This window comes from Salvelinus namaycush, unplaced genomic scaffold (assembly GCF_016432855.1).
Source record: "Salvelinus namaycush isolate Seneca unplaced genomic scaffold, SaNama_1.0 Scaffold514, whole genome shotgun sequence".
Taxonomy (NCBI): Eukaryota; Metazoa; Chordata; class Actinopteri; order Salmoniformes; family Salmonidae; genus Salvelinus; species Salvelinus namaycush.
The window spans coordinates 10188-38046 of NW_024061214.1; the positions used below are offsets into that span (position 1 = coordinate 10188).

The following is a 27859-nucleotide window of genomic DNA, read 5'->3' on the forward strand; positions in this document are numbered from 1 at the left end:
AGGCACTGGGATGGGGACCAGATTACAAATTCTAATCTTGTGGACTAGGCACTGGGATGGGGACCAGATTACAAATTCTAATCTTGTGGACTAGGAACTGGGATGGGGACCAGATTACAAATTCTAATCTTGTGGACTAGGAACTGGGATGGGGACCAGATTACAAATTCTAATCTTGTGGACTAGGAACTGGGATGGGGACCAGATTACAAATTCTAATCTTGTGGACTAGGCACTGGGATAGGGACCAGAAGGTTGCAGGTTGTCATCTTGTGGACTAGGAACTGGGATAGGGACCAGAAGGTTACAGGTTTTAATCTTGTGGACTAGGAACTGGGATGGGGACCAGATTACAGGTTCTAATCTTGTGGACTAGGAACTGGGGACCAGATTACAGGTTCTAATCTTGTGGACTAGGAACTAGGATAGGGACCAGAAGGTTGCAGGTTCTCATCTTGTGGACTAGGAACTGGGATAGGGACCAGAAGGTTACAGGTTCTAATCTTGTGGACTAGGAACTAGGATAGGGACCAGAAAGTTACAGGTTCTAATCTTGTGGACTAGGCACTGGGATAGGGACCAGGTTACAGGTTCTAATCTTGTGGACTAGGAACTGGGATAGGGACCAGGTTACAGGTTCTAATCTTGTGGACTAGGCACTGGGATAGGGACCAGAAGGTTACAGGTTCTAATCTTGTGGACTAGGCACTGGGATAGGGACCAGGTTACAGGTTCTAATCTTGTGGACTAGGCACTGGGATAGGGATCAGAAGGTTACAGGTTCTAATCTTGTGGACTAGGCACTGGGATAGGGACCAGAAGGTTACAGGTTCTAATCTTGTGGACTAGGAACTGGGATAGGGACCAGGAGGTTACAGGTTCTAATCTTGTGGACTAGGCACTGGGATAGGGATCAGAAGGTTACAGGTTCTAATCTACCTTTTCTCAAAAAATGACCACAGAAGACTTCCAGATAAGAACAGCATTCTTTGTTTTATTGATCACAGATGTCAGAGTGTAGTATCTGAGGCATCAATCAATCAATCAATCAATCAATCAATCAATCAATCAATCAATCAGACGATGAACAAAAACACAACAAGCAGCTCACACAGGAGCCAGGTGAACAACAGGTCAGTAGCAGAGGCACCTGGTTCACCTGGTCTAGTTTGGTATAAAAAGGTGGAGAAACGTAACCCAGGTGGGTCATTTGGCATGGCGTTGGCAAAGCCGGGTCAATCAGACAAACAAAAGAACACACACATGGACACACCCACATCTAACACTAGACTGGTCTCCCAGAGCCTACTTCAAATACTAAATAAATATCAGTTTTTAAGAACCTCCAAGGATGACCGCATATCAAAAGTAAATACACACGCATCACAGATCACATGACCAACTACATGACATCATGGCAGTCAAGGCAGCAATCGCAGAGGGTTCCACATTCTGCTGCAGAACCTCTCTCTATCAGGTACCAGAATATTTCTCTGTCAGGTTCTAGAATGTCTCTCTCTCTCAGGTTCTAGAATGTCTCTCTCTCTCTCTGTCAGGTTCTAGAATTCCATGCAGGGTTCTCTCAGATCAGAGGCCCATCCAGGAGACCCAGTCAGGGAAGTCCTCCACCTCTCCCATCTCACTGAGGCTCTGCTCTCCATCACCGTGGACCAGGGTCAGCTTGTAGCGCAGACGTACCTTACACTGGAGGGAGATAACACACAAACCATCACCATTCTATCAAACACACCTGACGCTGGAGGGAGATAACACACAAACCATCACCATTCTATCAAACACACCTGACGCTGGAGGGAGATAACACACAAACCATCACCATTCTATCAAACACACCTGACGCTGGAGGGAGATAACACACAAACCATCACCATTCTAATCAAACACACCTAAGGCTGGAGGGAGATAACACACAAACCATCACCATTCTAATCAAACACACCTAACGCTGGAGGGAGATAACACAAACCATCACCATTCTATCAAACACACCTGACGCTGGAGGGAGATAACACACAAACCATCACCATTCTATCAAACACACCTGACGCTGGAGGGAGATAACACACAAACCATCACCATTCTATCAAACACACCTGACGCTGGAGGGAGATAACAGACGCTGGAGGGAGATAACACATAAACCATCACCCTTCTATCAAAGGCACATTGTCAACAAGCCACTGCACTTCACATTCAAAGTTAATAAACCCTTGAGATAGCATCCGCAGCTTTTACCCTGAATACGATCGCCACGGACGTCAGGGAGATTGCTTTTAAAAGCCACATTGTTGACAATGAAGTTAACTTGTTGATGATGCGCCTATGAATGAATGCCGGCCAAGTCACAGGTCTGACGATAACAAAACAATCTCTGTGTTTCCAGTGTGTCAGGTTGAGCTGTAGACTCACCCTGTGTGGGTTGGAGAGGAGCAGTATCTGTGAGAGGGCAGCAGGGGGCAGCAGAGGGTTGTAGGAGGGGAGGTCATTCCCTGAAGACGGCTGGAGCTTCACTGTCATGGTCTGGAGGACAGACAGGGAGATCAGTCAGCCAGCCAGTCATTCAGTCAGACAGTCATTCAGTCAACCAGACAGTCATTCAGTAAGATCAATGAATCAATCAATGAATCAATCAGTCCAGGGTTCCCACACCTTCTTAAAACATCAAATTCAAGGACTTTTCAAGGACCAATTCCCTCAAATTCAAGGACCCGTGGGAACCCTGACTGCCAGTCATTCAATCAGTCATTGATGGATACGAAAGATTTATTAGACAAGGAGAGAGATTGTTTAAAGTTAGAAAATGTAGGAGTTTAAAAATGTCTTGTCCATATTTGGGCGTTTGTCTGTTACCTTGGGAACGGCAGCCTGAAACAGGATGTCTTTAACAGGAAGTGCGGAGGTGTTCACCGTGGAGACGATAACCACAGCAACGTTAGGGTGTCCCGGGGGCGGGTCTTTGGCAAAATGGAGGGAAACATGGACGCCATTCTGGTCGTACACTGTGATCGGCTCCAATCGACCTATCGGAGACATTCAGGAAATGAACACCTCAGGCGTGTCAACATAGAACAGAGGACTTGAAATTGAAAAGACCAGAGGTATCCATTAACATGAATGACTACAGACAACTGTAGTGACAAAAGTGTAACTCCTAGTGTGCATCCAAAATGGATCCTTATATAGTGCACCCATAGGGCTCTGGTCAAAAGAAGTGCACTACAAAGGAATTAGGATGCAATTTGGGACAAAAGAAGTGCACTATAAAGGAATTAGGATGCAATTTGGGACACACACCTATTCTGTGTATTACTGTGTTTAAAAGGTCTTAAGCAAAGGACACAAACTAGGGCTGTGTTCCAAATGGTTCCCTTTTACCAGTTAGCCCTGTGTAAAAACAGTGCACTCTATAGGGAATAGGGTGCCATTTTAGGACACAACCTCACTTGGTTTAATGGATTCCAGCGGGACGTGGATCTCTGCTAAGGATTCTGGGAGATTGAAACTCTCTGATTTCACTGGAGATCCTGACTCTGTCATTGGCTGACTCCGTGAGTTTGATGGTGATCCTGACATCACAATTGGACGATTCTGAAGGAACGCCCTGATAGGAAGAAGAAAAGATTGAATCGTCAAGGTATCTCGGTCTCTCGCTCTCTTTCTCAATCAATCCATCCATCCATCCCTCACCAGTCAGTCCCATTTGACGAGCCGCTGCCGCAACCCCGGGCCACCAGTGGGTGGTCTCTCCCTCCACACCCCCACGTGGTCAGGGAATGGTCTCTCCCTGTGTTCTCCTCTCCTCCTCTCATCTGAAATAAAGGGGGGGTGGAGAACAGGCATCTGTGTTGAAGAGGAACAAATCAGTGTAAATATGATCTGGTGTTGTGACCCCATGGGCCCTGGTCAAAAGTAGTGCACTATGTAAGGAATAGGGAGCCATTTAGGGCGCAGCCAGAGGTAACTGGTACCTGGAGTAGATCCTGGTAGTACGTGCTGCTCTGGCTTTGAGACGATGCTGGTTTATCCAGCCCTGAATAAAGAACACATGTATACCTGTTAACATTAGACACAGAACCACATCATGGACCCGTCAACACAAACACTATTACAGTCCAGATACAGGAAGTGAATACTGTTTCCTAACACATCTGGATCATGAACACATCACAGCAGAAACATCCACATGAAAAGGGGGGGGGAAACAGAACCTGTACGAACCTGTCACGTCCAGATCGATTAGAGATAGGCGAGTACTGTTGAGCCGTTGACGGGAGAGAGGAGAGGAGGGAGGGGAGGAAGAGGAGGGAGGGGAGGAAGAGGAGGGAGGGGAGGAAGAGGAGGGAGGAGGGGTGCCAAGCCGAGGCTGCGGGGTAGAGGAGGAGGAGGACAGGAAGGAGGAGACGTGGTGGGGAGGTGAGACGGAGGAAGACATGTCTTTAGAAGGTGGTCTACGTGTCTGTGGAGAGTCCAGGGCGGACAGGTCTATTAGATGGTAACTCTTTATCTCTCTGGGGCTGCTGGGACCTGGGGATGGAGACTATATGAAAACACAACCACTGAGATTCACACTGAAACAACACGTCCTCTATGAAGTCACACAGAACACTAGAACAGAACACAGAACACACAGGAAGGTACTCTGTCCTAGGGATAGAGACAACACTCCACTGACATGACAACACAGAGACATGCAGACTGAGACACCACTACAACACTAGAACAGAACACACAGAAGGTACTCTGTCCTAGGGATAGAGACAACACTCCACTGACATGACAACACAGAGACATGCAGACTGAGACACCACTACAACACTAGAACAGAACACACAGAAGGTACTCTGTCCTAGGGATAGAGACAACACTCCACTGACATGACAACACAGAGACATGCAGACTGAGACACCACTACAACACTAGAACAGAACACACAGAAGGTACTCTGTCCTAGGGATAGAGACAACACAGAGACATTCAGACTGAAACACCACTACAACAGAACACAGAACACACAGAAGGTACTCTGTCCTAGGGATAGAGACAACACTCCACTGACATGACAACACAGAGACATGCAGACTGAGACACCACTACAACACTAGAACAGAACACACAGAAGGTACTCTGTCCTAGGGATAGAGACAACACAGAGACATTCAGACTGAAACACCACTACAACAGAACACAGAACACACAGAAGGTACTCTGTCCTAGGGATAGAGACAACACTCCACTGACAACACAGAGCCATTCAGACTGAAACACCACTACAACAGAACACACAGAAGGTACTCTGTCCTAGGGATAGAGACAACACAGAGACATTCAGACTGAAACACCACTACAACAGAACACACAGGTAGGTACTCTGTCCTAGGGATAGAGACAACACTCCACTGACATGACAACTCAGAGGTATTCAGACTGAAACAACACTACAACACACACAAGGTTCTCTGCCAAATTGAAAACCTTGGAGGGGGGAGGAACAAACACAAGACAACACACACTGTTGGTAGACCTTGACAGACAAAACCACAATGTATGAGTGGTGTAGAGAGGAGCCAGACAGATGTACCGTTGTTTATGGAGCTCTCTCCTCCTCCTCCTCTCATCCTGTTGCTCTCTCTCCCCCCCATCATATCTTTATACATGTTGACCACCAGGGTCAGCTCATCATTGGCCCGCAGGATCTGAGCTGGAATGGAAGGAACAGAACACGAAAGACAATAAATAGGGCAGCAGGTAACCTAGCTAGCAGGTAGCGCATTGGGTCAGTAACCAGCAGGTAACCTAGCTAGCAGGTAGCGCATTGGGTCAGTAACCAGCAGGTAACCTAGCTAGCAGGTAGCGCATTGGGTCAGTAACCAGCAGGTAACCTAGCTAGCAGGTAGCGCATTGGGTCAGTAACCAGCAGGTAACCTAGCTAGCAGGTAGCGCATTGGGTCAGTAACCAGCAGGTAACCTAGCTAGCAGGTAGCGCATTGGGTCAGTAACCAGCAGGTAACCTAGCTAGCAGGTAGAGCATTGGGTCAGTAACCTAGCTAGCAGGTAGAGCATTGGGTCAGTAACCTAGCTAGCAGGTAGAGCATTGGGTCAGTAACCAGCAGGTAACCTAGCTAGCAGGTAGAGCATTGGGTCAGTAACCAGCAGGTAACCTAGCTAGCAGGTAGAGCATTGGGTCAGTAACCAGCAGGTAACCTAGCTAGCAGGTAGCGCATTGGGTCAGTAACCAGCAGGTAACCTAGCTAGCAGGTAGCGCATTGGGTCAGTAACCAGCAGGTAACCTAGCTAGCAGGTAGCGCATTGGGTCAGTAACCAGCAGGTAACCTAGCTAGCAGGTAGCGCATTGGGTCAGTAACCAGCAGGTAACCTAGCTAGCAGGTAGCGCATTGGGTCAGTAACCAGCAGGTAACCTAGCTAGCAGGTAGCGCATTGGGTCAGTAACCAGCAGGTAACCTAGCTAGCAGGTAGCGCATTGGGTCAGTAACCAGCAGGTAACCTAGCTAGCAGGTAGCGCATTGGGTCAGTAACCAGCAGGTAACCTAGCTAGCAGGTAGCGCATTGGGTCAGTAACCAGCAGGTAACCTAGCTAGCAGGTAGAGCATTGGGTCAGTAACCAGCAGGTAACCTAGCTAGCAGGTAGCGCATTGGGTCAGTAACCAGCAGGTAACCTAGCTAGCAGGTAGAGCATTGGGTCAGTAACCAGCAGGTAACCTAGCTAGCAGGTAGCGCATTGGGTCAGTAACCAGCAGGTAACCTAGCTAGCAGGTAGCGCATTGGGTCAGTAACCAGCAGGTAACCTAGCTAGCAGGTAGCGCATTGGGTCAGTAACCAGCAGGTAACCTAGCTAGCAGGTAGCGCATTGGGTCAGTAACCAGCAGGTAACCTAGCTAGCAGGTAGCGCATTGGGTCAGTAACCAGCAGGTAACCTAGCTAGCAGGTAGCGCATTGGGTCAGTAACCAGCAGGTAACCTAGCTAGCAGGTAGCGCATTGGGTCAGTAACCAGCAGGTAACCTAGCTAGCAGGTAGCGCATTGAGTCAGTAACCAGCAGGTAACCTAGCTAGCAGGTAGCGCATTGGCTCAGTAACCAGCAGGTAACCTAGCTAGCAGGTAGCGCATTGGGTCAGTAACCAGCAGGTAACTTAGCTAGCAGGTAGCGCATTGGGTCAGTAACCAGCAGGTAACCTAGCTAGCAGGTAGCGCATTGAGTCAGTAACCAGCAGGTAACCTAGCTAGCAGGTAGCGCATTGGCTCAGTAACCAGCAGGTAGCCTAGCTAGCAGGTAGCCTAGCTAGCAGGTAGCCTAGCTAGCAGGTAGCGCATTGGGTCAGTAACCAGCAGGTAGCCTAGCTAGCAGGTAGAGCATTGGGTCAGTAACCAGCAGGTAGCCTAGCTAGCAGGTAGAGCATTGGGTCAGTAACCAGCAGGTAGCCTAGCTAGCAGGTAGAGCATTGGGTCAGTAACCAGCAGGTAGCCTAGCTAGCAGGTAGAGCATTGGGTCAGTAACCTAGCTAGCAGGTAGAGCATTGGGTCACTAGCCTAGCTAGCAGTTAGAGCACTGGGTCAGTAACCAGCAGGTAGCCTAGCTAGCAGGTAGAGCATTGGGTCAGTAACCTAGCTAACAGTTAGAGCATTGGGTCAGTAACCTAGCTAGCAGTTAGAGCATTGGGTCAGTAACCAGCAGGTAGTCTAGCTAGCAGTTAGAACTTTGGGTCAGTAACCAGCAGGTAACCTAGCTAACAGTTAGAGCATTGGGTCAGTAACCAGCAGGTAGTCTAGCTAGCAGTTAGAGCATTGGGTCAGTAACCAGCAGGTAACCTAGCTAGCAGTTAGAACTTTGGGTTAGTAACCAGCAGGTAACCTAGCTAGCAGTTAGAGCATTGGGTCAGTAACCAGCAGGTAGTCTAGCTAGCAGTTAGAGCTTTCGGTCAGTAACCAGCAGGTAGTCTAGCTAGCAGTTAGAGCTTTGGGTCAGTAACCAGCAGGTAACCTAGCTAACAGTTAGAGCTTTGGGTCAGTAACCAGCAGGTAACCTAGCTAACAGTTAGAGCATTGGGTCAGTAACCAGCAGGTAACCTCGCTAACAGTTAGAGCTTTGGGTCAGTAACCAGCAGGTAGTCTAGCTAGCAGTTAGAGCTTTGGGTCAGTAACCAGCAGGTACTCTAGCTAGCAGTTAGAGCTTTGGGTCAGTAACTGAGAGGTTGCTGGTTCGAATGTCCAAGTCGAAAAGGTGACAATTCTATCGATGTGCCCTTGAGCAAAGCACTTAACCACAATTTGCTCCAGGGGTTCAGTACTACTATGGCTGACGCTTTAAAACAACACATTTCACTGCACCTACCCGGCCTATGGGACAATACAACATTTAACTTTTATTATGAAAAAGATCTGAGTTAGAATCGAGGGAACAGATTAGACTCATAAATAGTTCATTATGGATCTGGGAAACTGCTTCTAACATAAATGACAAGAACAAAAAAGTACATTTAGAGGTACTTGACATGACGTGAAGAGAAGGACTAGAACAGATTAAATCTCCACCCACTACAGCCAGAAGACTGGCCACCCCCCAGAGCCTGGTCCTCTCTACCTGGTACAGCCAGAAGACTGGCTACCCCCAGAGCCTGGTTCCTCTCTACCTGGTACAGCCAGAAGACTGGCCACCCCCAGAGCCTGGTTCCTCTCTACCTAGTACAGCCAGAAGACTGGCCACCCCCAGAGCCTGGTTCCTCTCTACCTGGTACAGCCAGAAGAGGACTGGCCACCCCCCAGAGCCTGGTTCCTCTCTACCTGGTACAGCCAGAAGACTGGCCACCCCCCAGAGCCTGGTTCCTCTCTACCTGGTACAGCCAGAAGACTGGCCACCCCCCAGAGCCTGGTCCCTCTCAACCTGGTACAGCCAGAAGACTGGCCACCCCCAGAGCCTGGTTCCTCTCTACCTGGTACAGCCAGAAGACTGGCCACCCCCAGAGCCTGGTTCCTCTCTACCTGGTACAGCCAGAAGACTGGCCACCCCCAGAGCCTGGTTCCTCTCTACCTAGTACAGCCAGAAGACTGGCTACCCCCAGAGCCTGGTTCCTCTCTACCTGGTACAGCCAGAAGAGGACTGGCCACCCCCCAGAGCCTGGTTCCTCTCTACCTGGTACAGCCAGAAGACTGGCCACCCCCCAGAGCCTGGTTCCTCTCTAGGTTTCTTCCTAGGTTCTTGCCTTTCTAGGGAGTTTTTCCTTGCTACAGCATTGCTTACTCTTTGTGGTTTTAGGCGGAGTATCTGTGAAGAACTTTGTGACAACTGCTGATGTAAAAAGGGCTTTATAAAATATCTTTGACCAATTGATTGATAAGACAGAATGCTCCAGCACTCAGAATAGCAATGGTGATAATTTATTCAGTGTTTCACAGAGTTTTACTGAGGAATTATATTTGCTAATATGACACGTTTAGTTGTGTGAATAGATCCCAGATTATCTGGATGCATAGAGACTAAATGATCAACGTAGATCTGGAGACATAGAGACTAAATGATCAATATAGATCTGGATACATAGAGACTAAATAATCAATATAGATCTGCAGGCATAGGGACTAAATGATCAAGTTAGATCTGGAGACATAGACTAAATGATCAATATAGATCTGGATACATAGAGACTAAATAATCAATATAGATCTGGAGGCATAGAGACTAAATGATCAAGTTAGATCTGGAGACAGAGACTAAATGATCAATATAGATCTGGATACATAGAGACTAAATGATCAAGTTAGATCTGGAGACATAGAGAATAAATGATCAATATAGATCTGGATACATAGAGACTAAATGATCAATATAGATCTAGAGGCATAGAGACTAAATGATCAACGTAGATCTGGAGACAGAGACTAAATGATCAACGTAGATCTGGAGACATAGAGACTAAATGATCAATATAGATCTGGATACATAGAGACTAAATAATCAATATAAATCTGGATACATAGAGACTAAATGATCAACGTAGATCTGGATACATAGTGACTAAATTATCAATATAGATCTGGATACATAGAGACTAAATGATCAACGTAGATCTGGATACATAGAGACTAAATGACCAACGTAGATCTGGATACATAGAGACTAAATGATCAACATAGATCTGGATACATAGAGACTAAATGATCAACGTAGATCTGGATACATAGAGACTAAATGACCAACGTAGATCTGGATACATAGAGACTAAATGACCAACGTAGATCTGGATACATAGAGACTAAATGATCAACATAGATCTGGATACATAGAGACTAAATGATCAACGTAGATCTGGATACATAGAGACTAAATGACCAACGTAGATCTGGATACATAGAGACTAAATAATCAACGTAGATAAATTACCTAAAGCTTCGTCATCGTCGACGGTGTCACTGGCCAATCGGAAAAGGTTGGGTCTGAGCCTATCACAGCTCCCGTAGAGGGCCTACAGGAAGGACAGGATACACAGTCATGTGTTAATACCGTCTGTGTACAGCACACACACCCGGTATCTGTTTAGTGTACACACACACACAGTATCTGTTTAGTAGACACACAGAGAGAAACAGCTCATACCTTCAGGTGGGCAGTGTGGTGTGTGGAGGGCCCAGTGAGACAGTGTTGCTGTAGTAACTCTCTCAGCTGTCTGGTTCTGCTAGCGACCTCCTCCAGGGTAGAGACACGTCTAGATACAAGCTCTGCTTTCTGCTGCTCCTACAGACAATAATACAGCAGTCAACCATCACTCACTCACTCACTCACTCACAGACACACAGACAAACAGACAGACAGACAGACAGACAGACAGACAGACAGACAGACAGACAGACAGACAGACAGACAGACAGACAGACATGTACACACACACACGTAGTCTCACTTCTTTGATGGTGTTCTTGATCAGTCTGTTGGCTGTCTGCAGATCTTCAGGACTACTGCTCTTCAGGAGTGTGGCTAACAACTGTAAACACACACACACACTAAGAGAGATAAGACAAGAAGATCAACTAAAAAAGGCTCTCACACACACGCACACACACACACACACGCACACATGCACACACACATGCACACACACATGCACACACACGCACCTTGGCCTTGTCCTCCTGGTTGAACACAGAGTCCTCAGCTCTCTGTGAGGGAGGAGGCATCACAATGGTGTCTGGGAGTTTAGGGTCCTTCTTCACAAGGCCTGAAGAACAGACACGGAGAGACAATGAGTGGTTGTTTCCCCAAACGCCACCCGGTTCTCTTTACAGAGCCCGACCTTTGACCTGGGCCCACAGGTTGCAACGGTTCTGTATCATAATGGACCTTGTTTTTTAAACCTGCGCTGGGCCTCCTGTAACTAAGCTGTAACAGTTCTAAGGTGGTAGAGTTCTAAGGTATAACGGTTCTGAGCGGTAACAGACCTTGTTTCCTGAGTGATAGGCCTCCTGGTTCTAAGGTTCTAGAGTTCTAAGGTATAACGGTTCTGAGTAGCGGTTCAAAAGTTCTGAGGAGTTGTAACGGACCTTGTTTCTTAAGCATGCGGTAGGCCTCCTGAATCTTGGGTTCTTCTTTGAGCCACAAAGTCCAGCTGTACAGAACCTCCGTCACCCTCAGCTTCACCTCCACACCACTCCACTGACCCAGGAACTGTTAACACACACACACACACACACACACACACACACACACACACACACACACACACACACACACACACACACACACACACACACACACACACACACACACACACACACACACACACACACAGTTTCAGCTTCACCTCCACTGACCCAGGAACTGCAGATCAATCACATGTATTTTCTAAAGCCCTTTTTACTTCAGCAGCAGTCACAAAGAGCTCTACAGTAACCCAGCCTAAACTACAGTAACCCAGCCTAAACTACAGTAACCCAGCCTAAACTACAGTAACCCAGCCTAAACTACAGTAACCCAACCTAAACTACAGTAACCCAGCCTAAACTACAGTAACCCAGCCTAAACCACAAAGAGTTCTACAGTAACCCAGCCTAAATTACAGTAACCCAGCCTAAACTACAGTAACCCAGCCTAAACTACAGTAACCCAGCCTAAACTACAGTAACCCAGCCTAACCCACAAAGAGCTCTACAGTAACCCAGCCTAAACTACAGTAACCCAGCCTAAACTACAGTAACCCAGCCTAAACTACAGTAACCCAGCCTAAACTACAGTAACCCAGCCTAAACCACAAAGAGCTCTACAGTAACCCAGCCTAAACCACAAAGATCTCTACAGTAACCCAGCCTAAACTACAGTAACCCAGCCTAAACTACAGTAACCCAGCCTAAACTCCCGGGTGGCGCAGTGGTCTAGGGCACTGCATCGCAGTGCTAGCTGCGCCACCAGAGTCTCTGGGTTCGCGCCCAGGCTGGGCTGGGCTGGGTTCGCGCCCAGGCTCTGTCGCAGCCGGCCGCAACCGGGAGGTCCGTGGGGCGACGCACAATTGGCATAGCGTCGTCCGGGTTAGGGAGGGTTTGGCCGGTAGGGATATCCTTGTCTCAGTATGTAAAAATGTAATATGTAATATGTAAAAATGTAATAAAATGTATGCACTCTACTGTAAGTCGCTCTGGATAAGAGCGTCTGCTAAATGACTAAAATGTAAAATGTAAATGTAAACTACAGTAACCCAGCCTAAACCACAAAGAGCTCTACAGTAACCCAGCCTAAACCACAAAGAGCTCTACAGTAACCCAGCCTAAACTACAGTAACCCAGCCTAAACTACAGTAACCCAGCCTAAACTACAGTAACCCAGCCTAAACCACAAAGAGTTCTACAGTAACCCAGCCTAAACTACAGTAACGCAGCCTAAACTACAGTAACTCAGCCTAAACCACAAAGAGCAAGCAATGAGGAGGCAGAAGCACAATCCAGAGGGATGGATGGAAGGGTGAGTGAATGAATTCATCTGTTATCTCAGATAGACAGCCCCCATTAAAAAGCCTTTGATAATTCATCAGTCTCTATCACACCTTAAATGATGATTAATGGTCTTACATACAATCACTGACTGGATTACACTGATAACACAACTCCCCTTTAATACAATAACTGACTGGATTACACTGGAGACACAACTCCCCTTTAATACAATAACTGACTGGATTACACTGGAGACACTGATAACACAACTCCCCTTTAATACAATAACTGACTGGATTACACTGGAGACACTGATAACACAACTCCCCTTTAATACAATCACTGACTGGATTACACTGGAGACACTGATAACACAACTCCCCTTTAATACAATAACTGACTGGATTACACTGGAGACACTGATAACACAACTCCCCTTTAATACAATAACTGACTGGATTACACTGGAGACACTAATAACACAACTCCCCTTTAATACAATAACTGACTGGATTACACTGGAGACACTGATAACACAACTCCCCTTTAATACAATAACTGACTGGATTACACTGGAGACACTAATAACACAACTCCCCTTTAATACAATCACTGACTGGATTACACTGGAGACAACTCCCCTTTAATACAATAACTGACTGGATTACACTGGAGACACTGATAACACAACTCCCCTTTAATACAATAACTGACTGGATTACACTGGAGACACTGATAACACAACTCCCCTTTAATACAATCACTGACTGGATTACACTGGAGACACTGATAACACAACTCCCCTTTAATACAATAACTGACTGGATTACACTGGAGACACTGATAACACAACTCCCCTTTAATACAATAACTGACTGGATTACACTGGAGACACTAATAACACAACTCCCCTTTAATACAATCACTCCTTCCTGATACTGTTGCACAGAAACCTAACAGACTCGAGGTCCCAAATGGCACCCTATTCCCTTTCTAGTACACTACTTTTGACCAGGGCCCCAGTCAAGATAGGCTGCCATTTGGGCCCTGGTAGTGCATTATATAGGGAATAGGCTTCCATTTGGGATGACCACAGAAACGTTCCTTTCAAAACCATTGGGGTTATTCATACCTTTGGAGACAGGACTTTGATGAGTTCATTGAGGAAGCGGAACTTTGCCGCCTCACTGTGGAACCTCTTGCCACAGTTGTTCATGCAGGCTTCTAGAACCTGTGGGAAACAGTGATGTCAGAATTCTACAGGAAGTGTATCTACACTGTCTAGGAGCCCAAATGGAACATCTTTTCCCTCCCAGTGACTGGAAGTGAATGAAACTACTGGAACAGATCCCTTTAGGATCCTATCCCAGACACAGCACAGGAAACACACAGTTTAGATTCAACAACCTTAGTTAACCATCAACAGACATCACATGACCCCACACACACACAGCCCTAAACATTAACAATGCCTTTGTCCCAAATGTCACCCTTTGCCGGCTCTGGTCAAAAGTAGTGCACTATATAGGGAATAGTGTGCATTTGGTACGTAACAAAGGACGGCCCTGTGTCACCACATGCTAACACATGGAATTGTTTTATGGTGGTCATACCAAGGATCACTTAGCTATCTGATTTGGAATTTTAAGACCCCTTAAGGTATCAAAAATATATATATATATAAAATGTATAGGATGAAACATTGAATTTGGCATTACTGCTATTAGCCAATAGAAACACATTAAATAACAGATTCATTACATGGAACAACAGATAGTCCTTACTGCTATTAGCCAATAGAAACACATTAAATAACAGATAGTCTCCCCAGAACATCTAAAGGAAGTTAGTTCTGAAGTGTCTGTCCTATATCTGAGGGAGATAAGAAAGATCAGGATATTTTTTATTTATTTAACATGTATTTATCCCATTAGTTTAGGCACTAAACTATATCCATATATCCTTCCATTCATTTGTTAAACTGGTTCAGGGGGACCTTCAGACGAGTCTTGTGGGCGTCCTGGAGCAAAACGGAGAACGCCATGGTGAGAGTCTCATCTTTCAATAGAGTGGTCATCTACTGTCCTAGCGCTAATTTAACACACCTGATTATACTAGTTAGCTGCTCAACAAGACCTTAACTAGCTATCAGATATGCTACATTAGGGTTGGACTGGAAACCTACAGGACAGTAGATCTCCAGGAAGAGGGTTGGACTGAAAACCTACAGGACAGTAGATCTCCAGGAAGAGGGTTGGACTGAAAACCTACAGGACAGTAGATCTCCAGGAAGAGGGTTGGACTGGAAACCTACAGGACAGTAGATCTCCAGGAAGAGGAACTGAAAACCTACAGGACAGTAGATATCCAGGAAGAGGGTTGGACTGAAAACCTACAGGACGGTAGATCTCCAGGAAGAGGGTTGGACTGAAAACCTACAGGACAGTAGATCTCCAGGAAGAGGGTTGGACTGAAAACCTACAGGACAGTAGATCTCCAGGAAGAGGGTTGGACTGGAAACCTACAGGACAGTAGATCTCCAGGAAGAGGAACTGAAAACCTACAGGACAGTAGATATCCAGGAAGAGGGTTGGACTGAAAACCTACAGGACAGTATATATCCAGGAAGAGGATTGGACTGAAAACCTACAGGACAGTAGATCTCCAGGAAGAGGGACTGAAAACCTACAGGACAGTAGATCTCCAGGAAGAGGGTTGGGCTGAAAACCTACAGGACAGTAGATCTCCAGGAAGAGGGACTGAAAACCTACAGGACAGTAGATCTCCAGGAAGAGGGACTGAAAACCTACAGGACAGTAGATCTCCAGGAAGAGGGTTGGCCTGAAAACCTACAGGACAGTAGATCTCCAGGAAGAGGGTTGGACTGAAAACCTACAGGACAGTAGATCTCCAGGAAGAGGGTTGGGCTGAAACCCACAGGACAGTATATATCCAGGAAGAGGGACTGAAAACATACAGGACAGTAGATCTCCAGGAAGAGGGTTGGACTGAAAACCTACAGGACGGTAGATCTCCAGGAAGAGGGTTGGACTGAAAACCTACAGGACAGTAGATCTCCAGGAAGAGGGTTAGACTGAAAACCTACAGGACAGTAGATCTCCAGGAAGAGGGTTGGACTGAAAACCTACAGGACAGTAGATCTCCAGGAAGAGGGTTGGACAGACCTGGTCTAATTCATGGAAAGAGTTTCCTAATGAGTTCTTAATGTTTTGTATAGTCAGTGTGTAGAGAACAGGGTGCATCCATTGACAGACAGCCCCGTGTGTAGACTGAACAGTGACCATACTGCTTACCGCGCTACATGTGAGTAAATTAAAGTCGCACAAGTCATTCTCCATGCTCGATTCATTTGTTTAAACCCTGTTCTTCAAGCCTCCCATTGTTACCAGCCAGGTGAACTGTTAACCCTCATTATGTCCTCTTAAACCATATTAGCCTCTCTCTCTCTCTCTCTCTCTCTCTCTCTCTCTCTCTCTCTCTCTCTCTCTCTCTCTCTCTCTCTCTCTCTCTCTCTCTCTCTCTCTCTCTCTCTCTCTCTCTCTCTCTCTCTCTCTCTCTCTCTCTCTCTCTCTCTCTCTCTCTCTCTCTCTCTCTCTCTCTCTCTCTCTCTCTCTCTCTCTCTCTCTCTCTCTCTCCTCTAGTTCCAGTTCTCTCTCTCTCTTCACTAACTAGCAACGCGTGAAACCCTGGGCGCTCCTTCACGTGACAGAACCCACAAGAGCCAAGGGAATCCACACAATGCATTTCCTTCATATCTTTCAACTTCTTACTGCAGGGCCTCTCTCTGCTGAGGAGACTGGATCTTCTGTTATGTAGAGGGGTTTTACTATAGTATTATATAGTTATTACTATAGTATAATAATATGATGGTGTGTTGTCTTACTGTGAGGGCCTGCAGGGCCTCTCTCTGCTGAGGAGACTGGATCTTGTGGGCCAGGAGACGAGTGGCAACCTGAGGACTGGGAATAGGAGAGTAGATTTATAAACTACCAGTGTTTTCAAAACTATTACTATCTAATACTACATTATATACAACATAAAAGATATCTGGTAAAAAAACAGAGGGCATTCAGAATCCCTGTGGCCGACTGCTATAAATGGTTCTTTGTGTCTCCTGGGAGACATCTAACACTTTATTTTGAAGATAACATTACAGAAAAGGGAGAAGTGGTTTTCAGTGATGTGTCCCACACGACACACAAGTGGTTCCTCAGAATGATAGTGTAATCTAGATTACAAACTAATATGAAAACAACTTTGTGGTATTGGAAAGTAACATTTCTTATCTGTGTTAAAAAGGCTGGTTTTTGAAATGTGAAATATCTTGTCGAGCATCTGCTGTGTCCAAGGTTACGTCCCACACAGTACCCTATTCCCTATATAGTGCACTACTTTGGACCAGGGACCTATGGGCCCTAGTGCTCTATACAGGGTAGGGTACTCTTTGGGTTCCTTCTGTTAGTGCACTAGGTCTACTTTTGACCAGAGCCCATCAGTAGTGCCCTATATAGAGAATAGGTTGCCCTGGTCATCAGTAGTTCACTATATAGAGAATAGGTTTCCCTGGTCATCAGTAGTTCACTATATAGAGAATATGTTTCCCTGGTCATCAGTAGTTCACTATATAGAGAATAGGTTGCCCTGGTCATCAGTAGTTCACTATATAGAGAATAGGTTGCCCTGGTCATCAGTAGTTCACTATATAGATAATAGGTTTCCCTGGTTATCAGTAGTTCACTATATAGAGAATAGGTTTCCCTGGTTATCAGTAGTTCACTATATAGAGAATAGGTTGCCCTGGTTATCAGTAGTTCACTATATAGAGAATAGGTTGCCCTGGTCATAAGCCTCCTGGTTGACCTGTTCATAAGCTGCCGTCTGGGGGACACAGCCATAGTGTCTACTCACCCATCAGCCTCCTGGTTGACCTGTTCATAGAAGCCCTGGATACAGTCCCACCTGTCTTCTGAGTTAGACGGGTCTGTGGCCTTGTCTGACACACAGACAGACAGACAGACAGACAGACAGACAGACAGACAGACAGACAGACAGACAGACAGAGAGAGACAGAGAGAGAGAGACAGAGAGAGAGAGACAGAGAGAGAGACAGAGACAGAGAGACAGAGAGAGACGGAGACGGAGAGAGAGAGAGAGAGAGAGAGAGAGAGAGAGAGAGAGAGAGAGAGAGAGAGAGAGAGAGAGAGAGAGAGAGAAAGAAAAGAGAGATAAAGGAGAGATAGAGAGATCAATCAGCCTAGCTTTGCGTTAGATGGGTCTGTGACCTTGCCTGGGATATAAATATAAACAAATATAGAAGAAGAAAAACAAACGTTTGCACTTCTGATCAAAGGAAGGTCCCTGCAAGTGTGTATTCTACAATGATGATGTTGCAACATTGAACTAGAACCGGAAGCTCACTGCAGACTGTGTGTCGTGTAGTGGGTGTAGGCAGTGGTGTACTTTAAAGTACTACTTAAGACGTTTTTTGGGGGGTCTTTACCAGAGAACATCCCTGGTCATCCCTACTGGCTCTGATCTGGTGGACTCACTAAACACATGCTTCGTTTGTAAATTATGTATCGAGTGTTGGAGCGTGTCCCTGGCTATCCGTAAATAAAAAATATATATTTAAAAAAATGCTGCCGTCTGGTTTGCTTAATATAAGGAATTTGAAATGATTTATACTTTTACTTTTGAGTCTTAAGCACATTTTAGCATTTACATTTGATACTTATATTTAAAACCAAATACTTTTACTCATGTAGGATTTTACTGGGTGACTTTCACTTTGACTATAAAGGTATCTTTTACTCAAGTATGAGAGGTTGGGTACTTTTTCCACGACTGGGTGTAGGTTAGTCGAGCGAAGGAGAAGATTAAAAAAAACATCTGGATGAGCGCATGACTGGCTGACAAGATGTAGCCTTTCTCATACTTCCTGTTCTTTCAGAGCTATTTTGTTGCGTTTAAAAAGAACATATTGGTAATACATTATAAAACTGCCCTTCACAATCAAACTTAGTAACTTTTTATTCGGTAATTCCCTCCGCGGAATTTGCTACAAAGAAAACATGATGTAAAACGCAGCGCGACAAGGCAAGCCGAGAGACAGTTTCAGCTACAGTTACAGCAGCTGAAAATATTGCTCGCCATATTTGCAAGCACTCGTGCAAATGACGTGATATGAAGCCTGTTTATTAAACTGGCGATATAACTGCAAGGTTCGACTTTCAGTGACGCACAACTTCAAGATGCACCATTTCCAACTGTGAACCACAAGACAAGTTATTGTCAAACGACAAAATATAATCGCACTACTATAAAGGTAATACATTTAACAAACTCTCTGAAGAAAAAAAAAACGAATTCCCCGTGTCATTTAACTTACTCAACCACGATTCTAGGTTCTCTCCGCCACTCTCTCTGGTCGCCATGGCCTTTGCAGTCGCCTTCCCCCAGTACTCGGTAACTTCTCAAAACTTCACACAGTCCTCTTAGCGGGCGGAAAGAACTGTCAACTCGTCTTGAGAGACCAGCCCACAGCCGCGACATGTGACTCGAGTTGTGCTTAGTCAGAAGTTATGACGTTCCAAATTGTACCCTACTCCTAGTACACTCATTTTAATCTGATCCGTATGGTTAAAACTAGTGCACTATAAAACGAAAAGGATGAAATTTGGACTGTAAGTCACAGACCAATTATATTATAACTTCTCCTTGGCTGAGCTATGTCCCTAGGCTAAGCAATGTAAACCATTTTTTCCCCCACAGCAGGTTTTTGAAAAGATGTCAACTTTCCCTTGGTGGTTTATGAGTTTGAGCTATAATACAAATGTATTTATTATATTTAACCTTTATTTTAAATCAGGGAGTCATACTGAGACCAATGTCTCTTTTACAGATGAGCCTTGAATTAGATCAATTACAGAAAACCAAAAATCAATACAAAATGCAAGCAGAGAGAAAAGCACGGTCTTAAAACAAACACATTCATCCATAATGTCCACAATCAGCTTTCTGAATTGACCTAGAGACACCAGAACAAACACATTCATCAGTATAGTCCCCAAGTGGGCGCTAGCGGTTCTGGGGGGGGGGGGGGGCAGTGCCCCTGTGACAACAACTTTGGACCCCCTTGTGGCCCCCCTAAATGTGGAGTATGAAATAATTTTCAAATAACACATTTTTGCTATCGTTCTTTTCTTTTTTTTTTTACATCCGTTATTAGACAGTGGCAACGATGATGATTATGAACATGGTCTCTTGCCTGCTAATGCAGTGAAGAAAACAATATGACAACAATAACATCTAATGTAACTGGCCCCTCTAGCAGTACAACTGGACCCTCTAGCAGTACAACTGGACCCTCTAGCAGTACAACTGGACCCTCTAGCAGTACAACTGGACCCTCTAGCAGTACAACTGGACCCTCTAGCAGTACAACTGGACCCTCTAGCAGTACAACTGGACCCTCTAGCAGTACAACTGGACCCTCTAGCAGTACAACTGGACCCTCTAGCAGTACAACTGGCCCCTCTAGCAGTACAACTGGCCCCTCTAGCAGTACAACTGGCCCCTCTAGCAGTACAACTGGCCCCTCTAGCAGTACAACTGGCCCCTCTAGCAGTACAACTGGCCCCTCTAGCAGTACAACTGGCCCCTCTAGCAGTACAACTGGCCCCTCTAGCAGTACAACTGGCCCCTCTAGCAGTACAACTGGCCCCTCTAGCAGTACAACTGGCCCCTCTAGCAGTACAACTGGCCCCTCTAGCAGTACAACTGGCCCCTCTAGCAGTACAACTGGCCCCTCTAGCAGTACAACTGGCCCCTCTAACAGTACAACTGGCCCCTCTAACAGTACAACTGGCCCCTCTAACAGTACAACTGGCCCCTCTAACAGTACAACTGGCCCCTCTAGCAGTACAACTGGCCCCTCTAGCAGTACAACTGGCCCCTCTAGCAGTACAACTGGCCCCTCTAGCAGTACAACTGGCCCCTCTAGCAGTACAACTGGCCCCTCTAGCAGTACAACTGGCCCCTCTAGCAGTTCAACTGGCCCCTCTAGCAGTTCAACTGGCCCCTCTAGCAGTTCAACTGGCCCCTCTAGCAGTACAACTGGCCCCTCTAGCAGTACAACTGGCCCCTCTAGCAGTACAACTGGCCCCTCTAGCAGTACAACTGGCCCCTCTAACAGTACAACTGGCCCCTCTAGCAGTTCAACTGGCCCCTCTAGCAGTACAACTGGCCCCTCTAGCAGTACAACTGGCCCCTCTAGCAGTACAACTGGCCCCTCTAGCAGTACAACTGGCCCCTCTAGCAGTACAACTGGACCCTCTAGCAGTACAACTGGACCCTCTAGCAGTACAACTGGACCCTCCAGCAGTACAACTGGCCCCTCTAGCAGTACAACTGGCCCCTCTAGCAGTACAACTGGCCCCTCTAACAGTACAACTGGCCCCTCTAGCAGTTCAACTGGCCCCTCTAACAGTACAACTGGCCCCTCTAGCAGTTCAACTGGCCCCTCTAACAGTACAACTGGACCCTCTAGCAGTTCAACTGGCCCCAGCTTGACCCCCCCCCCCAGTTGAAATGGTCTACAACCGCCACTGCAAGTGGGGCGGCAGGTAGTCTAGTGGTTAGAGCGTTGGATTTGTAACCAAAGGTGGCAAGATCGAATCCCTGAGCTGACAAGGTAAAAATCTGTCATTCTGCCCCTGAACAAGGCAGTTAAACCCACTGTTCCTAGGCCGTCAATGAAAATAAGAATTTGTTCTTAACTGACTTGCCTAGTAAAATAAAGGATTTTTTTTTTTTTTTTTACAGATTTCTGAATTGACACCTGAATTGACACCAGAACAAACACATTTAACAACAAGTAAGAAAACTAAAAGCTGATGTACCTACTAACTCAGTAGAGACCAAAGGAGTTTCCAGAGTTAACCATCCCGGAGACCGGGTGTGGTAAACAGGTTAGGTACGGTGAGACTTTTTGTAAAAAGGGCTTTATAAATGAAAACAGCAATGTGACGTCAAAGAGGGCCAACCAACTTACTACAACTTATTACCTGACATTACATATTTTTCTAAATTCATTTGTAACCTTTATTTAACTAGGCAAGTCAGTTAAGAACAAATTCTTATTTACAATGACGGCCTACCGAGGAACAGTGGGTTAACTGCCTTGTTCAGGGGCAGAACGACAGATTTTTTACCTTGTCAGCTCAGGGATTCGATCTAGCAACCTTTCAGTTACTGGCCCAACGCTCTAACCACTAGGCTACCTGCCGCCTCTACACTCTAACCACTAGGCTACCTGCCGCCCCAAAATGGACAATCAACCATAATCAATGTAATGTTGAATACATTTAGAGTTCCCACTGAAGACATAGAGCATTGATAATTAGTAGAAACTTGTTTTATTGCAAAAATTTCCAGATCAACTTGACTGACTGTCCATTACAAGTCAAGTGTGATTGAGATCATATACAGTCCAGGAATATTGTTAGGATCAGAAAACCAGTCCTCAGTGTTGCTGTGTTACAATCAGGTAACCAGTTAGAATAATGAACCAGGGTCATATTCATTATGGCACAACGTAGCAAAACGTTTTTGCGGCGGAATATGAAAATGGACGTTTCTTATTGGACAAGTTCAAGTAGTCCCTCCCGGTTTCAGTCTGTTTTCTCTTCGAATTGGTAACACATTATTACAACCTAGTCTTCAGGTGTTCCTGCGAGAGGGAATAGGGTGCCCTTTGTGACTCATCTGTATAATAATGCACTGCTTTTGCACTATAGGGCCCTGGACAAAAGTAGTGCACTATATAGGGAATAGGGTGCCATGTGGTATGCAACTACAATGTTCAGTGCTGCAGAACTCTGTTGAAGCGATGTGTGATCTCACTGGGTCCCAACGATACCATCATCTCTGCTACACTGGGGCCTTGCTGCAGACAGACAGACAGACAGACAGACAGACAGACAGACAGACAGACAGACAGACAGACAGACAGACAGACAGACAGACAGACAGACAGACAGACAGACAGACAGACAGACAGACAGAGACAGAGAGACAGACAGAGAGATGGATGGAGGAGGAAGAAGAAACATTATTTTTCAAGAGCTGTGACAATCATGTTGCAATCATTTGACAGGACAGCAATCAAACACAACTTCTCTTTTTTTAATCCACATTGTCATTGTGGTACTTTCTTTTTCGCCGTCTCTCTCCGTTCCCCCTTTCTCTCTCCTACCTGTAGTCTGAGGGCCAGTCTCTCTCCTACCTGTAGTCTGAGGGCCAGTCTCTCTCCTACCTGTAGTCTGAGGGCCAGTCTCTCTCCTACCTGCAGTCTGAGGGCCAGTCTCTCTCCTACCTGTAGTCTGAGGGCCAGTCTCTCTCCTACCTGCAGTCTGAGGGCCAGTCTCTCTCCTACCTGTAGTCTGAGGGCCAGTCTCTCTCCTACCTGCAGTCTGAGGGCCAGTCTCTCTCCTACCTGCAGTCTGAGGGCCAGTCTCTCTCCTACCTGTAGTCTGAGGGTCAGTCTCTCTCCTACCTGTAGTCTGAGGGCCAGTCTCTCTCCTACCTGTAGTCTGAGGGCCAGTCTCTCTCCTACCTGCAGTCTGAGGGCCAGTCTCTCTCCTACCTGTAGTCTGAGGGCCAGTCTCTCTCCTACCTGTAGTCTGAGGGCCAGTCTCTCTCCTACCTGCAGTCTGAGGGCCAGTCTCTCTCCTACCTGCAGTCTGAGGGCCAGTCTCTCTCCTACCTGCAGTCTGAGGGCCAGTCTCTCTCCTACCTGCAGTCTGAGGGCCAGTCTCTCTCCTACCTGCAGTCTGAGGGCCAGTCTCTCTCCTACCTGTAGTCTGAGGGCCAGTCTCTCTCCTACCTGTAGTCTGAGGGCCAGTCTCTCTCCTACCTGTAGTCTGAGGGCCAGTCTCTCTCCTACCTGTAGTCTGAGGGCCAGTCTCTCTCCTACCTGTAGTCTGAGGGCCAGTCTCTCTCCGTTCCGCCTGCCTCTCTCCTACCTGTAGTCTGAGGGCTAGTCTCTCTCCTACCTGTAGTCTGAGGGCCAGTCTTTCTCCTACCTGTAGTCTGAGGGCCAGTCTCTCTCCTACCTGTAGTCCGCTGAGGGCCAGTCGTATAATCTTCATAACATCTCTGTATTTTGTGTTGCTGGTCTTCTTAGCCAGAGTCTTCAGTTGTACACTGAGCTGGTCTACTGTCAGTTCCTCACCTCCTTTCAGACCTTCCATCAACCTACACAGAGACAGACATGGGACAGGCCGTTAACACCAAGACAAGTTCATAGTACACGGTAGTACATTTTTTTAAATCAATTAAAACATGAAAGACACATAACTGACAGTCATGTCATTTTCAGAAAAGCCTTGGTTCATTAAAAAGGACACGGTCACTTAACTTCTGACAAACAAACTTGACTACATTGAAAGGGAACTAGGAGTGGTTTTAGTTAACAGTTAGTTCTGATAGATACTGATGACTAGAGTAGTATTGTAGTCTATAGTACTTCTATAGCTAATACTGTATGACTAGAGTAGTACTGTAGTCTATAGTACTATAGCTAATACTGTATGACTAGAGTAGTACTGTAGTCTATAGTACTATAGCTAATACTGTATGACTAGAGTAGTACTGTAGTCTATAGTACTATAGCTAACACTGTATGACTAGAGTAGTACTGTAGTCTATAGTACTATAGCTAACACTGTATGACTAGAGTAGTACTGTAGTCTATAGTACTTCCATAGCTAACACTGTATGACTAGAGTAGTACTGTAGTCTATAGTACTTCTATAGCTAATACTGTAAGACTGGAGTAGTACTGGAGTCTATAGTACTATAGCTAATACTGTATGACTAGAGTAGTACTGTAGTCTATAGTACTGCTATAGCTAATACTGTATGACTGGAGTAGTACTGTAGTCTATAGTACTTCTATAGCTAATACTGTATGACTAGACTAGTACTGTAGTCTATATTACTTCTGTGCGCTAATACTGTATGACTAGAGTAGTACTGTAGTCTATAGTACTATAGCTAACACTGTATGACTAGAGTAGTACTGTAGTCTATAGTACTATAGCTAACACTGTATGACTAGAGTAGTACTGTAGTCTATAGTACTATAGCTAACACTGTATGACTAGAGTAGTACTGTAGTCTATAGTACTTCCATAGCTAACACTGTATGACTAGAGTAGTACTGTAGTCTATAGTACTTCTATAGCTAATACTGTAAGACTGGAGTAGTACTGGAGTCTATAGTACTATAGCTAATACTGTATGACTAGAGTAGTACTGTAGTCTATAGTACTTCTATAGCTAATACTGTATGACTGGAGTAGTACTGTAGTCTATAGTACTTCTATAGCTAATACTGTAAGACTGGAGTAGTACTGTAGTCTATAGTACTATAGCTAATAGTGTAAGACAGAGTAGTTAGTTCTGATAGATACGTACCGTATGACCAGAGTAGTCCTGTTAGTCTATAGTAGTTATGGTATGAACCAGAGTAGTCCTGTTAGTCTATAGTAGTTATGGTATGAACCAGAGTAGTCCTGTTAGTCTATAGTAGTTATGGTATGACCAGAGTAGTCCTGTTAGTCTATAGTAGTTATGGTATGAACCAGAGTAGTCCTGTTAGTCTATAGTAGTTATGGTATGACCAGAGTAGTCCTGTTAGTCTATAGTAGTTATGGTATGACCAGAGTAGTCCTGTTAGTCTATAGTAGTTATGGTATGACCAGAGTAGTCCTGTTAGTCTATAGTAGTTATGGTATGAACCAGAGTAGTCCTGTTAGTCTATAGTAGTTATGGTATGACCAGAGTAGTCCTGTTAGTCTATAGTAGTTATGGTATGAACCAGAGTAGTCCTGTTAGTCTATAGTAGTTATGGTATGAACCAGAGTAGTCCTGTTAGTCTATAGTAGTTATGGTATGAACCAGAGTAGTCCTGTTAGTCTATAGTAGTTATGGTATGAACCAGAGTAGTCCTGTTAGTCTATAGTAGTTATGGTATGAACCAGAGTAGTCCTGTTAGTCTATAGTAGTTATGGTACGTACCGTATGACCAGAGTAGTCCTGTTAGTCTATAGTAGTTATGGTATGAACCAGAGTTAGTCTATAGTAGTTATGGTATGGACCAGAGTAGTCCTGTTAGTCTATAGTAGTTATGGTATGACCAGAGTAGTCCTGTTAGTCTATAGTAGTTATGGTATGAACCAGAGTAGTCCTGTTAGTCTATAGTAGTTATGGTATGACCAGAGTAGTCCTGTTACTCTATAGTAGTTATGGTATGAACCAGAGTACTCCTGTTAGTCTATAGTAGTTATGGTATGAACCAGAGTAGTTCTGTTAGTCTATAGTAGTTATGGTATGACCAGAGTAGTCCTGTTAGTCTATAGTAGTTATGGTATGAACCAGAGTAGTCCTGTTAGTCTATAGTAGTTATGGTACGTACCGTATGACCAGAGTAGTCCTGTTAGTCTATAGTAGTTATGGTATGACCAGAGTAGTCCTGTTAGTCTATAGTAGTTATGGTACGTACCGTATGACCAGAGTAGTCCTGTTAGTCTATAGTAGTTATGGTATGACCAGAGTAGTCCTGTTAGTCTATAGTAGTTATGGTATGAACCAGAGTAGTCCTGTTACTCTATAGTAGTTATGGTATGAACCAGAGTACTCCTGTTAGTCTATAGTAGTTATGGTATGAACCAGAGTAGTTCTGTTAGTCTATAGTAGTTATGGTATGACCAGAGTAGTCCTGTTAGTCTATAGTAGTTATGGTATGAACCAGAGTAGTCCTGTTAGTCTATAGTAGTTATGGTACGTACCGTATGACCAGAGTAGTCCTGTTAGTCTATAGTAGTTATGGTATGACCAGAGTAGTCCTGTTAGTCTATAGTAGTTATGGTACGTACCGTATGACCAGAGTAGTCCTGTTAGTCTATAGTAGTTATGGTATGACCAGAGTAGTCCTGTTAGTCTATAGTAGTTATGGTATGACCAGAGTAGTCCTGTTAGTCTATAGTAGTTATGGTATGAACCAGAGTAGTCCTGTTAGTCTATAGTAGTTATGGTATGATCAGAGTAGTTCTGTTAGTCTATAGTAGTTATGGTATGAACCAGAGTAGTCCTGTTAGTCTATAGTAGTTATGGTATGACCAGAGTAGTCCTGTTAGTCTATAGTAGTTATGGTATGAACCAGAGTAGTCCTGTTAGTCTATAGTAGTTATGGTATGAACCAGAGTAGTCCTGTCAGTCTATAGTAGTTATGGTATGACCAGAGTAGTCCTGCTAGTCTATAGTAGTTATGGTATGAACCAGAGTAGTCCTGTTAGTCTATAGTAGTTATGGTATGAACCGTATGACCCAGAGTAGTCCTGCTAGTCTATAGTAGTTATGGTATGAACCAGAGTAGTCCTGTTAGTCTATAGTAGTTATGGTATGAACCAGAGTAGTCCTGTTAGTCTATAGTAGTTATGGTATGAACCAGAGTAGTCCTGTTAGTCTATAGTAGTTATGGTATGACCAGAGTAGTCCTGTTAGTCTATAGTAGTTATGGTACGTACCAGAGTAGTCCTGTTAGTCTATAGTAGTTATGGTATGAACCAGAGTACTCCTGTTAGTCTATAGTAGTTATGGTATGAACCAGAGTAGTCCTGTTAGTCTATAGTAGTTATGGTATGAACCAGAGTAGTCCTGTTAGTCTATAGTAGTTATGGTATGAACCAGAGTAGTCCTGTTAGTCTATAGTAGTTATGGTATGACCAGAGTAGTCCTGTTAGTCTATAGTAGTTATGGTATGACCAGAGTAGTCCTGTTAGTCTATAGTAGTTATGGTATGATCAGAGTAGTCCTGTTAGTCT

At 45.1% G+C, this 27859-nt stretch overlaps 2 protein-coding genes across 3 annotated transcripts in view; both read right to left on the minus strand.

Annotated features, from left to right (window-relative positions):
* Nucleotides 1–974: 974 nt before the first annotated feature.
* Nucleotides 975–19496, minus strand: LOC120041714 (ADP-ribosylation factor-binding protein GGA2-like). Of its 2 annotated transcripts, XM_038986581.1 has the most exons (17): nucleotides 19360–19491; nucleotides 17880–17964; nucleotides 16855–16930; nucleotides 14083–14181; nucleotides 11568–11691; nucleotides 11145–11245; nucleotides 10931–11011; nucleotides 10627–10764; nucleotides 10414–10495; nucleotides 5600–5719; nucleotides 4240–4545; nucleotides 3990–4051; nucleotides 3709–3830; nucleotides 3465–3622; nucleotides 2872–3041; nucleotides 2431–2541; nucleotides 975–1704 (listed from the first exon to the last, which is right to left on the minus strand). In XM_038986581.1, exons 1-17 carry the CDS (start codon nucleotides 19403–19405, stop codon nucleotides 1588–1590), a joined length of 1998 nt encoding a protein of 665 aa, XP_038842509.1. In that variant the 5' UTR covers nucleotides 19406–19491; the 3' UTR covers nucleotides 975–1587. The 2 variants fall into 2 exon arrangements, 1 of the variants encoding a protein (XP_038842509.1); XR_005475925.1 differs by lacking the exon at nucleotides 975–1704 and having other exon boundaries at nucleotides 3460–3622; nucleotides 19360–19496.
* Nucleotides 19497–22377: 2881 nt separating this feature from the next.
* The window catches only part of ears2 (glutamyl-tRNA synthetase 2, mitochondrial), a 28577-nt gene continuing 23095 nt past the window's right edge, over nucleotides 22378–27859 (minus strand). Inside the window, exons 10-11 of the mRNA XM_038986579.1 lie at nucleotides 24086–24227; nucleotides 22378–22917 (exon numbers count right to left, since the gene is read on the minus strand). Coding sequence (XP_038842507.1) covers nucleotides 22834–22917; nucleotides 24086–24227 — 226 coding nt within the window. The 3' untranslated portion in view covers nucleotides 22378–22833. The remainder of the gene's footprint in view (nucleotides 22918–24085; nucleotides 24228–27859) is intronic.

Coding starts and splice junctions, on each gene's coding strand:
- LOC120041714 (XM_038986581.1), bottom strand. CDS start 19,405: ATGGCGACCAGAGAGAGTGGCGGAGAGAACCTAGAATCGTGGTTGA. Junction 16,931..17,879: donor GTCAACCAGGAGGCTGATGG/GTGAGTAGACAC, acceptor TCCTATTCCCAG/TCCTCAGGTTGCCACTCGTC. Junction 11,012..11,144: donor ACCAGGAGGACAAGGCCAAG/GTGCGTGTGTGT, acceptor GTGTGTTTACAG/TTGTTAGCCACACTCCTGAA.